At 45.8% G+C, this 14,562-nt stretch overlaps 1 protein-coding gene across 1 annotated transcript in view; it reads right to left on the reverse strand.

The window, feature by feature from the left end:
• ATXN2 (ataxin 2) overlaps positions 1-14,562 on the reverse strand; it is an 82,940-nt gene that overhangs the window by 13,897 nt on the left and 54,481 nt on the right. The window contains exons 12-15 of the mRNA XM_006894670.1: positions 11,158-11,459; positions 9,709-9,772; positions 8,552-8,704; positions 7,995-8,055 (exon numbers count right to left, since the gene is read on the reverse strand). Coding sequence (XP_006894732.1) covers positions 7,995-8,055; positions 8,552-8,704; positions 9,709-9,772; positions 11,158-11,459 — 580 coding nt within the window. The remainder of the gene's footprint in view (positions 1-7,994; positions 8,056-8,551; positions 8,705-9,708; positions 9,773-11,157; positions 11,460-14,562) is intronic.

The following is a 14,562-nucleotide window of genomic DNA, read 5'->3' on the forward strand; positions in this document are numbered from 1 at the left end:
AGCGATAAAGTAGCTCTCTTTGGTAAAGAAAAAGCTACCCCAAACACAGGTGTCATTTTGATCAGGGAAATGTTTGTCTGCGAGTTAACCAAGCTGTCTACTCCGCAGCAAAGACTCCCCTTCCCTCCCCTGGGGGACAGCAGACTGGTTCTCGTCCTCAGCGGTAGCACACACTGTTCACACGTGTGTGTGTGTGTGTAAGGTGAGAGATGTGGAACAGAGTCTTGGTTGGGGGTGGGGGGTGTTTCTTCAAAACTGAACCCCTCTTAGGTTAAACTTGATCTAACCAACACTTTAGAGGGCTTCTTACAGAGCCGTTTCCTCCACGGACGGGTCTTAGCAGGGAGGGATTTTGCCCTTCAGGGGACAGCATCTGGAGACATTTCTGGCTGTTACAATTGGGGAGCAGGGCTGCTAGTGACATCACATCCAGCGGAGGGCGGTCTGGAGGGTGCTGCTTACCACGTACAGTGCCCAATGGCCACCTACCCTTCCACCACACGAAGAGCATCTGTCCCCAAATGTCAACACCCTGCCTTTATTAAGTCCCAGACTTTTGACATCTTTTTCATTCTCTTCACAGGCTGTGAGAGAGAGAGCTGTCAAGCAAGGAGCAAGAAGACCAAGAGGTGGTTCTGTATGAAGAAAATACCAGCCTTGGAGGACCTTACCTCACACAGCAGGGCTCCTCCAGAACCAGGCATGGCGGTACTCATCATTCGAAAGACATTAAAAATACTTTCACTATGCCACCCAAACAGATATATGCACATCCATGTTTATCGCGGCTTTGTTCACAATAGCAATGAGTTGGAAATAACTTAAGAGCCCATCAACAAATGAATGGAAAGAAAAGCTGTGGTATATTCGCACAATGGAATACTACGCTGCATTGAAAAACAAGGAACTCATGCAGTATTATACAAAATGGTGACCCTGGAGGACATGATGCTGAGTGAAATATCTCAGTCACAAAAGGACAAATACTGCATAGTGCCACTGTTGTAAAACGGGACTGACATCGGGGCTGTGGGGAGACTGAGTAAGATAGGATAAATTATGTATACTGCATTGAAACAGATGAGGGAGAGAATTATTTAAAAGGGATATGTTGCTGTTGTTGTTGTTATGTGCTGTCAAGTCACTTGCGACTCATAGAGACCCTATGTACAACAGCCCTAAACTCGGCTCTGTTCTGTGCCAGTCACACTGTCTCTGATACACCCATCCCAATTACCCCAGTCACTGAATCAATCCACCTCATAGAGGGCCTTTCCCTCCTGCGCTGTCCCTCTCCAAGCACTGGTCCCTCTTTACAGCATGTCTGAAGTATTTTAGACGGAGCCTCAGAATCCTTGCCTCCAGGGAGCCGCCCAGTTTAACCCTTTCCAGGATGAATCTCATTGTTTTCCTAGCAGTCCATGGTACCCTCAATACTCTTCTCCAGCACCACAGCTCAAAGGCATCAATTCTCCTTCTATATAAAGGGATATATGATTGGGTATTATTGTCATGACAGGAGTCCAAAACTAAGGCTGCATAGTGGAGTGGACTTGGGGAAAGTGATTGTACAATGAAAGAATTTTTCTTTTACTTTTCAAAGAGAAGAGCAAACTGGGGGGAGGAGTGGGCCATTAAAATAATAAAAAAATAAAAGTAAAAAAAAGAAGGGGGAAAGAAAGATGAAATACAAAAAATACTTTCACTAGACCTGTCAAACAATTCTAATCTAGAACAATGCACTATTCAAAGAAAAAAATCCCAAGATAGTAAGACAACAGAGGCCGTGCTGGAAAAATGGCAATGCACCTAGGAGAATGGACTCTGACCATCTTGTCACTGCCAGCACCAAACCTTGGAAGTGATTCCATTTGAATCCTAATGCTCAAACTATTAAACTTCTCCAAGAAAACCTAAACATATTCAGGACATGGGGTGGCCACAAAAAAACTCAGGAATCATAGAAAGAAAAAAAATGATAAATAGAACTTCATCAAAATTAACAGAAAGAAAATGTACTAACTTTTATTGGTAATTTGAAATAAAACTTTCAAGTAAGCCACAGAACTTTTAAAAACATACATAACATTTATCTCTGATAAGGACTTGTATCCAGAATACATGAAGAACTGCTATAATTCATCATAAAAATGGGGAAAAGTTCTGAATAGACACACTTTTCAGAAGATATAAAGACAGCCAATAAATACATGAAAAGACATACAAGAAAAGTCATCACTAGGAAAATACTGATTAAAACATGATACTATTATAACTCATTAGATAGGTTAAAATGAAAAAGATTGCCAATACCAACTGCTGGCCAGGATATAAAGCACCTGGTATTCGCACACATTCTCTCTGGAAATCAATAATGCTATTTTCTTATAAATGTAAACATATATTATATACAACTTGGCAATTTCAATTCTAGGTCTTCATCCAAGAGAAGAGAGACCGATGTCCACACAAATACTTCCACATAAACCCTCACAGAGGTTTTATTCACACTAGCCCTGAACTGGAAACAACCCAAGTATCCATCAACTTGTAAACAAATGAGCTAAGTGTAATGCAACAGAAAGGAAAATGCCAATCAGCAATACCAAGGAACAAACTGGGCCTGAGGGTAGAAGGAAATCATCTTCAATTACTGTGCTGTGCAAACACCAGACACTAACTCAGTATCAAGATACCCAACTTCATTTCTAGCCTGCACTTCATGTTTATCTCATCAGCTCCATGTCATGGTATTTTCAAGGGTTTCATATATATGTGAAAGTGGGAGGAAGACCCTCAATGAGATACCCGACACAGTGACTGAGGATGGAAGGACAGGCCTGAGGACAGGAGGAAGGATGGCGCAGAAGAGGGTAAGGCTCCAAACGGCTGTTCCTCCAGTCATGGGCTCACACACTGTTGGAGCTGTTCCTATGGTCATGGTCTCACACACTGTTGGTGGGACTGTAAAATGGCACAACCACTCTGGAAGGTAGTTTATCATGTCATCAAAAAGCTAAAACACAGAGATTTCATATGACCCAGTCTACCACTGCTAGGACTAGACTAGTAGGCAAACAGAACCGAAACACAAATAGCGAACTGTACACTGACTTTCAGCAGCATTCTTCACAATGGCAAGGAAATGGAAACAGCTCAAATGTCCATCAGCAAACAATGGGGTTGAGAAACCGAGGACATTCACATGACTGAACACTATACAAAACTCAGGAGCAAGGATTTTGAAAAGTACTACATAACAGAGAAGGTATAGAGCATTACGCTGAGTGAACTCACTCAGACTCACAAGGACAAATACTGTATAAGACCATTACTGTAGAAACAGGAGGAGAGCCAGTAAGATGTGGACAGATACCCAAAATGGGAAAAGGAGGGGAAGAGGCAGGGGAAATGTAGGAAATCATGGGGATGCAGAGTTTGGTGGGTGGAGGGAAGGGGGCAAAGAAAAACCCCCAAAGCAGTGTGCACGAATGAAACAGATAAAGGAATTTTAAGAAATGACATCTTAAATTTTATTCTAGAGTCTAAAAATCAGATAAATTACTGGGAAGTGATACTAACTAAATCTGCCTCAGGGAGACTGTTACCCCATGCTGACCCTCACCGTCCTGAGGAACCAATGGCAGCCACCTCAGGGGCTGGGTCAGACAGCAGCACGGCTTCCACGAGGCCAGTGTCATTCGAGGCTTCGGGACAGTCACTGCTCATAAGCAACTAGGACATGGAGAAGCCTATGTGGCATGGCAGAAGAGTCTGTCTCATAACAGTTCTGGTGAATGAACTGGAGAGCAAGCAGCACTGGCCACCTTAGCCTTCCGCCTTGACCAGCAACTATCTGCAAGATTAGGAGAGCCCTTGACCTCACAGCTCAGCGCTTCCTACATTCCTAACTGCAGAAATTGTAAAGTAATATGCTTGTGCACATGCTGTTACATTTTGTGGATAATTTGTTATGTGGTAGATAAAAAAATAAAACACATTAGTAATCTGTGTTTTCAGTGTAAGACAGTAAGAGATGCGAGTCACAGTTAAATTTTTACAATGCTTATCGAAGTTGGAAATACTACAAATTCTAAATTTTTGAAAAGGGAAAGAGTGATACTCCTTAATGTTCTTTGTCTATTGAAAATGTCTAGCAGCCTTTATGCAACAGCAAGGAGCACAGCCAGTGCTCAGATGGTGTTCACTAAGGTAAAGGAAGCAGGCCCCTCAGACACTGAAGGATACAAAGAAGGACTATACGGAGCAGCAAACATGCATACACAGAAACCCAGGTACTCTAGCGTTCAAGAAACAGACCACAGAGGAAGGAACTCCTCACCAAATGTCCACATGACCCACAAAGTTCACTCCGAATACTCTCACAGATTTCACAGCAGGAACTCAAACAGAAGCCTGTGCGCTACAATGCAGGCAAAGCTGTCTTCACAGGAGTCAAAGATGAAGCCAGCGCAAGGCCCCTGAGCAGGTGACCAGAGAAACATGAGGTGTCCATACGCACTGGGGTACGGTATGTGCTCCACACAGCCACGTGGTCCTAGGAAGGAATGATATTCACGGGCACGCAACAACTCAGATTAACCTTGACATTACCACGCCAAGTGACAGAAACCAGCCACAAAAGGACAAGCCCCCGATGACCCCACGTGTAGGAAGTATCCCCAAGAGACACACAGGAAGAGGCTGAGGTAGACCAGTGGTGCCAGGACTGGGCGGCGGGCACTCGCTGTCTGTGAAGGATGGAGTTATTTTGGGAATACAAAACTTCTGCAATGGCAAAAGGGAGTAACGGTTTCACAACATGGTGAATGTAATTAATGTCACTAAATTTATACAGTTAAAAATGGCTACAATGGAAAAGGTTTTATTATATATGTATTTTATCCCAATTAATATTAAGTGAGAGGAAGGGATGTTTTCAAAGGAGAAAACACCTCAGCCAAGACCACTGGACACAGCCAGGGCACCCACACGTCACTCTGTGTGGACCCTCTCTTCCCTGTTCGAGCTGCCTCAAGATAACCGAAGCACCTGGGGGAAGCCAGTACGGAATGACCTTTAACGAGTGGAGGTAAAAGTGCTGAGGATTCAGCAGTCATCATACTCACTGCTACTGAGCAGTTTCCAAGTGAGGTCTCAGGCCAGGATGACGGTCAGCATCCTCAGGGAATCAACCTGCTATGACGGGCCTGTTGTTTGGTCCACTGAACTGACTTCAATCAGTGGTCAAAGTACGGGAGATGAAACTGCACCGTCCTTGCTTCTGGGAAGGTAAACGTTCAGGCTCCACCTGAAGCCACTGAATTCAGCCTCTGGGGACTGGCAGCAGGTATAGTCTACCAACCTCCCAAGAGATTCCCTAACATCCGAGGCCACAGCACAAGGGAGAAACAGGCCTATGAGGCAGCGATGCCACGGCAGAGACCAAACACTTTACACTGGGAGCCCAGGCTCCCTGCATCTGACCCAATAAGCCTTCTGACTAGAACGGCAAACCACCTTGGGCTGTGTCTGCGAACCTGACGAGATGGGGAGACCTTCTCTGGCCCAAGTCCTCCTGCAGAAAGTTGAATATGGGTCTCACTGGTGAAACCACTCGACACCCCATCTAGACTGTGGAGAATTCTACACAAAAGCTGGTTTCTGCCAAGAGCAATGGCAGGGATGGAGTGGTGCACTGCTCAGTGTGGGACACAGTGCAAATAAACGTGCTATCCAAGGACAGTTTGGAGGCAAGCAAGCCAATTCATCATGCACAGCCATTATGCTAAGCAGCACAGCTCCTGGGTTTTCCCAAGAAAATGACTTTTTGGGAAGTGCTGGTACCAGCACACTAGGTATCCAAGAACGACACCTCCCTCCATTTTCAATTCCCAAACTTGTTTTTGTCTTTTTTCCACTGCTGCACATTTTCTTGCCTTCCTCCTCCCCAACAACTTGTGCATTTTTTTTCTTTTTTTTTTTTTTCACTGCCTCTTTTTAAACAGTCCCTCCATAAGGACTATCCACTTAGCTTTGTATCCAAAGACGAAATTTGTAGGTGAAAGGAGTTAGCCTTCGTTACAGACTGGTTAATTTCAGGGTCGAAAATACGGAACACTTCACGGATTTGCGTGTCATCCTTGCGCAGGGGCCATGCTAATCTTCTCTGTATCATTCCAATTTTAGTATATGTGCTGCCGAAGTGAACACAACGTCTGCATTTTTAAGATATACCTAGTCTGAAGGAACAGAGTGACACGATGCCTGCAATTAGTTCTGCACAGTGCTGCTAAGAAGACATGCAGAAGGCTACCAGAGAAACCCTCCCCAGCGTTTGAATCTCAATGACAGGCAGAGCGGAGGCCTTTCTGTGTCCCTCATCAGGACAGCAGCACCGGCGCTGTCCTCTGCTCCAGAGACACTGTCCTGAAATCTACTGGCACCTTTTCCCTCACTTCAGAAGGCTACGTGGGAGTCACTATCCTCACCAACATCACAGAACCCCATCAAGTCAGCCTAAGAAGTCACTGGACAGCACAAAATCAGGTAGGAATGCACACACACACCTGGATACTGGTCCGTCACTCAAAATGGCATGAACAAACTTTTCTTTCCTGAATGTTTTCAAGCCCTCACAGTCTTCTTATCTCTAGTCACTAGACTCCTTTCAGAGAGCTCTGGTGGCTTGGTGGTAAGAAAGTATACCACCAGCACACGGGTCCATGGTTCACATCCACCAGCTGCTCTGTGGGAGAAAGATAGGCAATCTCTTTCTAGGTGGTTTTTTGCCTCTAAAAACCTGCTGATGGGTCAGGTTTGGGCTGGTTCTGACTTGATGGTATACAATCCCAGATGCCTTTAGGGAGCTCTGGGAACAGTCTGCAAAGAGCTGCATTTGCTAAAACTAAGGCTACTCTGGCGGTCTGAATTGACTAGCCTATTCTCAGAAGAAAGATCAGTCCCTGTGCGAACAAGCTGCCTCAGAAAGCCCGCTGGAAGGTCAGTTACGAGTCGGACTGGCCAGATTTCCATAGGTCATCTAGGAGAGAGGATTTTCAACAGGTCCAAGTGTTCTAAAGCAGAGACACAGGATTCTGCATTTAGCAGAGAAGAGGTTAAGAACTCACCAGTCAAGAAAACTTATTAATTTAAGAACTAAAAGTTCCTTTTTATGTCAAAAGAACAATTACTGGGCATTAAAAAGTATATTTTTTTAAAAAATAGAAGTTACTCTGCTTCAGTTTTTCAATAAAATACAAGAAACTATTATTAATTAATTGATGGTAAAATGAAATTCTTTAGCATTTTCCAACACTAAAGGATTAATTTCTTTGAAGGTAAATGTGCTTTATCCTCCTCCACGAAGCCACTTTAATCATGTAAGTATAGAATAGTAAATTGTACAGCTGGATTTTACTGGAATGCCCTCATTTTGTATGTGATGAAGCAGCCCTCTAACAGGTTGAAACACTGGTCACTGCAGTTATACATTTCAAAAGAAACTTTAGACTTTGAGAAAAGAATTGTATATTCACATAAAACCAAGTTTACAATGTACTTTATGAGTCAAACAAATCTTTTAAACTAACACCAACACCACTGGAACTGAAGCATTCTTTTTGAAGAGGACACAACCAGCCTATGGCCATCAAGTCCATCCCAGTCACAGTGCCCCCACAGAGCAGGGCAGCCACAGCAATGCCCTGCAGGACCCAGGCTGGGAGCTGGAACGGAAGCAGACTGGGATGCTATCCACACATCAAGCAGTTGGTGTGGCCAGGTGCTTTAACCAGGGAGCCACCGTGGCTCCTTTAATTCTCACCCGGATGTCCTATCGCCTCCCCCCTGTCCATACGTGCACCTGGATCCCTGAGCAGCACGGGTCCTCGGGAGTCGGCACACAGCCTGAGGACCCACAAGCACTCAGTTGTGGCTGCAGGACTCATGCAGCATGCAGACCCAAGCAAACGGCAGGAATGTCTCACCTTTACCTGCTCTATAGGTCTTGGCTTGGTTCACAGGCACGGGCGTCATGGGGATCGGGTATAGAGGCTTGAGAAGGTTAAACAATTGAAAATGATGATTAGGCTCTTACACAGGAAGGAAATATTCTCTCCACCACTCCTATTCTCCACTGCTAAAGAGCTAGAAGGCTCCTATTTATGGTGATGCATTTTGTGTTTGATTTTCATTTAATAAATGCAAATGTTGAAAATCTAGCTATTTTCAACAATTCTATAGTATCAACATTATGTAACTAGCCATTCCCTAGGTCAAACATTCAGCTTGTCTGCTTGTCTGACTTCAAATGATGCTACAGCCCAGGGCCTGTGCCGAGACCTCTGCCTGCACCCACCTGGCTGAAATATAGCCCCACACGTAAAAGGACTCCCAGCTCCAGTAAATCAAAGGCTCTGTCTCACACAGCTCTTCACCAGCAACCACTACCACTCTCTGATTCTGTTCCCTCTCCCAGTACCATGGCTACTTCAGTCAGAGCACACCCAGATCCTGGGGGAACCCACGGGCACTAAGCCCGCAAACTTACTTGCACGCCTGGGCTCACTGGGACTGGGTACATCATATTTGGTGCAAAACAAACAGGCTGAGTATAAAGCGGAGCGGGCTGCGGAGGCCCCACCATGGACGGGCTGGGCTGTGTTGGAGGCCGAGGCGACGTCGGGGTGGTAGACGGCTTTGGCTAGAAGGACACAAACAGAGCTGCTGGTCACTAATCCCTTTCAGTAAGAAAAGTTTACCGAAGATTCAAATAGAAAGAAAACGGATTTGGCAGAAAGGTTAAGGAAAACTGCCAATTAATAGTAAAACATAAAAATAATTGGGGTAACTTTTCTTTTAAGCCATTAAAGAAGTACTCAAAATAACTTTAAACATAAGTTTCTTCTAACAAATTACAAGAACACAGCTGTCAGTATCCTCACAGAATTTAAATCAACCTTCCTCACACTCCAACACCATATCTGATAACAAAACTACGATTTTTCTTGGCTCATAAATAAGCATTTATGATCAAAGAAAATGAAACTTAAGAAAAAGCTGTTTCAGCACACAACTGTATACCAATGGCAAGTGTGGAAGAAGGAACTTACTACATATTAAAATGTAGATGGAGGTCCAAGGGGGGAAGGGGTGGAAGCAGAAGGATGAGGATGGGCAGGAGGAAATCACAGGCTCCCATAATTTGGTGGGTAGAAGGAGGGATTAAAGGAAACAGGAAAGATCTGGCGGGGACGTGAAATACAGGGTAATGGTGGGCATATAGTTCAATGGTGATTATTTTTATAAAACACAGTGTATAGGAATGACTGCATAAAACACAATGTCACTGAGGGAAAGTGTGAAACAAAAAGTATACGGATTTTATAAAAAAACAAACCAAAAAAAACCCAACCAACCAAACCACAAACCACAGGATTTTCTCCCCTGTAGATACTATGGCCCACACCCACAGGCCTGCTGGGTGGCATGGTGAGCCTGACAGCATGTGACAACTGCCGTCTACTTGGCTGCAAGGATGCGGACGCGTCTACCAGGGCTCAGGAGGGCCCGTTCCTTAGGCTTCCAGAGATGGAGATCCTTCTCAGAGTGGCTACAGAGTTGAACAGCTGACCTTTGGGTTAGTAGCTCAATCCTAAAGCCACTGAGCCACCAAGGTTACACGACCCAAGGAGAGTAACCACTTACCTGAGAGAAAGAACGAGGGTTGAACTCCTTTGCGTTGGGGTTCAGCGTGGATTTCCTAACTTGCCTGACAAGGAGAAAACAGAAGGGGCAGTCAGAGCTGCATGGGTATCACGTCTCTTCATAGCCACTGACACTGACACTGGGGGGAGTTAGCAAAACTTGCAGATTAAATTCACACCAGAAGAGCTCTGATCTTCTCATTTAAAAGAAAAACCACCGGTATTTATTTTCTACCCTCAATCTGATTACACAGTGGCCAGAAGAGGAAATTTTAAGTATCTTTTCAAAAGCGTATACTATCAATTCGTCTGTCCCAAAGGCAGTCGGCAGTCACTAAAATTCCTCAAGTGGGGAGACAGCACGCTGGGGCCGAGGATCCCAGACTGTGCCTCCCCTGAGCTCCAGCGCAGGGCTGGACAGGTTAAAGGACTCAGCTCCTGGTGCACACTGACAGAAACCACGATTCTACTACATTTCCTGTCTCAAACCAATAAGTAAGCAGTCCTCAATTTACCAACAAATCAGTGCATTCCAAGGAACTGAGCTGCCAACACAAAGGTATGTGGTTCAAATCCACCAGCTGCTCTGTAAGAGAAAGAGGGCTAATCTCCTTCTGTGCTATTTACTGCCTCAGAAAAGCTGCTGGAGGGACAGTTATTAGTTGGTTTTACTCTACACACACAAAAATAGTGAACTCTAAAGAGTTATCAAGTTGTGTGGAAACTAGAACAAGGAACTGTCTAAAGGGCGGGTGGTTTTGAGGACAGGACAAAATAACTAGGTGCAGCAGAAAGCCAGCAACACAACTACCATTTCCAGCGCTACCACCCAGAAGCTGAGCCCCCACACCCCCCTCCCTGAACCTTCCCCCACCACCTCAAGCCCGGTCCTGTGAGCTCCCAGGAGGGGCGACAGAGACTTGCTGCTAGTGGCAGTTCCTAGTCCTAGTAGCAGACTGGGGGGCACAGGTTATCCAAGGTCTGAGCACTTAAGAAAAAGCTGTTCTGGAGTTCTGGTGGCCTAGTGGCAAGAAGCTGCACTGCAATCCCAAAGGTACACGTTCAAATCTACCAGATGCTCTGCTGGAAAAGGAGGGACAATCTCCTCCTGTACCAGTCAGACCCGATTAGAGGGCGCGCGTGCACACACAAATATAAAAAAATGTAAAAAAGAAAAAGCTGTTCTTAGTTCAGGCCTAGAGCTTCTGCCTTGGGCCACAAACACAGAGGCAGAAGATAAGGGGAAAGCAGTGTGGGTCGTGCAAGGAACGGACTCCCCACAGTTTGGACCAATGTCTGCCAACTAAGAAGCTGCAGAAAAAGCTTCTCTGGGGCAGAAAAGCCCAGAGCATGTCTGATTTTGAAAGACCTGAACACTCTCCAGAAAAATTATGACTGAAATAAAAGCCTTAGGAAGCAGCGGGCCGAGCACAAGTCCCAGTATACTTACTCTGCAGCATCCTTTTTCTCCTCCTTCTCCCCCTTCTCGGCTTTTCCGCCTGGACTTGAGGTCTGGACCCCCTGGGATGTGACCTCTGGTCCTCTCCTGGGCTCTGAAGGCCCGAGTCCTGAAGGGCAGATGCTGGGGCTGCTGGGTTTGCTGCTCCCACTCGTGCAGGTGCTGCTGCTGTGCTCAATCAAAGAGTCCTTAGCACTGGACTCAATCTTGTCCTTGAGCAAATCTCTTGATTTTTCTCCCTCTCTATTTTTATTTAGCAACTGATCCACAGAGTCAGTAGAACTTGGCTGTAACTGTAAGAAATAAACGTACTTCCATTTATTTTTAAAACAACTCTAACCATCCGTTTCCTCTCTGAGCACAAGCCAATTCTTCCTCTTGGTAAACATTCTGAAACGTAGGGATTAAGATCCCACCCGCGGCAAGCCTGTTCTCTATCTAGATGGTAAGAGCCAGAGAACTTGCCACAAAACTCCACAGGCACCCAAGCACTCAGACCCCCTCGCCTTCCCAGTCAGAAACCACAGCACCTGGGAGCGGAGCGTGAAATGGCCATCTATGCTCCCACCCTCTTCAAGTCTGCCATCCACTGAAATCAGACACAGCACGAGAGGAAAAGGCTGGCCCTGCAGCCTCACAGAGAGGGGGACGCACAGGGAAGTGCTGTCAGGTGGGAGAGGACGGAGGCACGACAAGGCATTCAGAAACAGACACGGCTACACAAGACCCAGCACATTTCAAACCCCTGAGGAAAGGAAGCTGGCTGCTGTCCTGACAGCAAGGAACACTAGTGGCAAAATCAGGTGGGCCACAGGGAATGAGGTGGGAAAAGGACACAAGGACCCAGGGCTTCCAACTTCCGGTTCTCTTCAATCACTGGGAAGTCACTGAAGGCTCTACGCTCTAGCACTGAGCACACTCATAAGTATGTGGAGAGAGGAACAGAGGCCTGGCTGACAGCAGCAGTGGGAGAGGGCAGAAGGTTGCAGAGCAAGACGACTAGGCATGCTGGCCCATCTAACACATGAGCCGCCGCAAAGCAAAGAAGGACCATCAGGAGGAGGAAACGGCAGAACGTGTGAAGCGCAGGACACACTGGAGTTTTAAGGGTTACAGGCCAGAAGAAAGGCTCTCACTGGCTCCGGGTGATATACTTGACAGAAAGAAAACCTGATATACATCACAACAAGAGACAGCAGAGGGAAAGCCCAGGGCCAGCAAAGAGGAAGGGGGGACAGGCAGACACGCTGCAGTGCAGAGAGGTGAGCATGTGAGAGGAGGTGAGCATGCGTAAGAGGAGGAAGTGGCTGCCGAAGGCTGGGGAGACCCTTTTGCTGGGGGCTCTGAGCATGAGGCTGAGCCCCGAAAGCTTTGTCCTTTCCAATACACACTGCAGCCCCTCACAGGCATGAAGGTCAAATTCAATAGGAGCACTTGAGCCCAATGCAAAGCAAGTCACAGTATTAAGCCAGTTAAGCCTTCATTTGTTCACAAAAATGTCTGGCGGAAGCTCCACACACATTAACAGACCAGCTGCAGGAGACTTCTAGGAGGCTAAAAGAGGACAAGACAAGACTGCTCCCCCTTTTATGCGAGACACCGCTTTCCGTGTAGGCAGAGTGCTGTGTGGGTCAGAGCTTACCTGATGTCACCACTGAGACAACAATTCTCAACCATTTACAGGCTCATTCTAGCAGCCTTTAGGACAGCTGTTTAAAGAAGAAGTCACCTATGATCACCATTTTCACAAATGCAGAAGGAAGACACAATCCACGGTCTCCCATATTCTGTTGTAATTTCCCTCTGCGGTATAGCAAGGCTAAGGGGAACCTGAGATTTGTCAGTGCCACAGAACAAGAAAATGCTGTGCACTAGCATCATTTAGAAAGACTAGATTCCAGTACCAAGCAGTCACACTGCTGAGTGGACTGAGTGTTTGACATGGTGTTAACACTACAGAAGTGATAGCTGGCTAGGAGATTCCTTACGGAAGATCATGAAATAGGTTCTACAAGGGCTGCTTCCATTCTGCCCTGGGGAAAGTAAATGTTATGCCTCAAGGTTGCACATAGGTGCGTGTGGGCCAAGAGTTAACTCACGTCTGTTGGTACGTGCCACTGAGTTGCCTGCGACTCACAACAACCATATGTACAACAGCCCTGAACCCTGCCCTGTCCTGAGCCGGTCTCACGGACTCCAGTACACCTACTCCGACTGTCCCAGGTACACTATCAATCCATCTCATCCAGGGTTATCCCCACCTCCACCCTTCCAAGCATCTTGTCCTGCCCTCCTGGCCACGTGCCCAAAGTATGTGAGTTGGAGCTTCAAAATCCTAGCCTTCAAGGAGAAACTTGGTTTCACCCTCTCCAGGATGGATCTATTTCTTTTCTTGGCAGTCCATGGTATATTCAAGACTCTTCTCCAGCACCACAACTCAAAGGCATCAATCAAGAAGTCATGTCTAAAATTTAACCCTAAAATCCTTACCACTCATTAACAGATCAACACATCAAATTACTGGTAATTAAGAGGGAAGTATAAATTGCATCATCCTGCATGCAGCTTTATTACCATCTGTGGATAGCTCTTGAGGAGGAAAAAGGAAAACATATCAACCACAGAGAATGACTGCTTCTGCCTCAATGAAAGACAAGATAGATATTCTTGTGAACACACACCATTCCGGGCCATGTACATGCATGAAAAGCCTCAATGATGAGCTATGACTCCAATGTGAGCCACGCACTGTGCAGTGGGTCACCAGGGAAGACGCACTGGACACACAGATGGTCAGTCTTGCCACTTAGCAGCCGTGAGACCAGGGCTAGAGACTCCGCTTCCTTCAGCACTCTCCTAACAGTCACACAGGGAAGAACAGAGTTCACTTGAGAGGGCTGTAAGAACAGTGAAGTACTAAACACGTTTACAGAGTACCTAGAACTCTTATCTGCTAGTTCAACTCCTAAATCTTGTTTTTAAAGAAAGAGAAAAGAGGTCTTTGTTTCCCAATGTTCTCTCATGAAGTGGTTATTCCTAAAAGAATTGATACTACTTTGGATCATGCAGGTCCCAACAAATGTGCACTAATGAAGGTTTATGGAAAGTTATGAACTGATAAACTGATAATACAGTCACCAGAATATTATCAAATAAAAGGTTACAACCTTGTAAACTATATGGGCACAAATTAAGATAGCATGATACTAGCATATACACATCAACAGAGAACAAGATCAAGCAAGTGTCCAGAAGGAGGCCCTCACGTGTGCAATCACAATGTGAACACAGGAGAGAAGGTAAACAATGAGGGAAAGAACAATGTTTTCAACAAACAGGGCTGAGACAGGGGGCTGTGCATGTGAGGAAGAGGGAACCTGGATTCCTCTTTCAAAC

This window comes from Elephantulus edwardii, unplaced genomic scaffold (genome assembly GCF_000299155.1).
Source record: "Elephantulus edwardii isolate Elephantulus edwardi_28Jun2011 unplaced genomic scaffold, EleEdw1.0 scaffold00148, whole genome shotgun sequence".
NCBI lineage: Eukaryota > Metazoa > Chordata > Mammalia > Macroscelidea > Macroscelididae > Elephantulus > Elephantulus edwardii.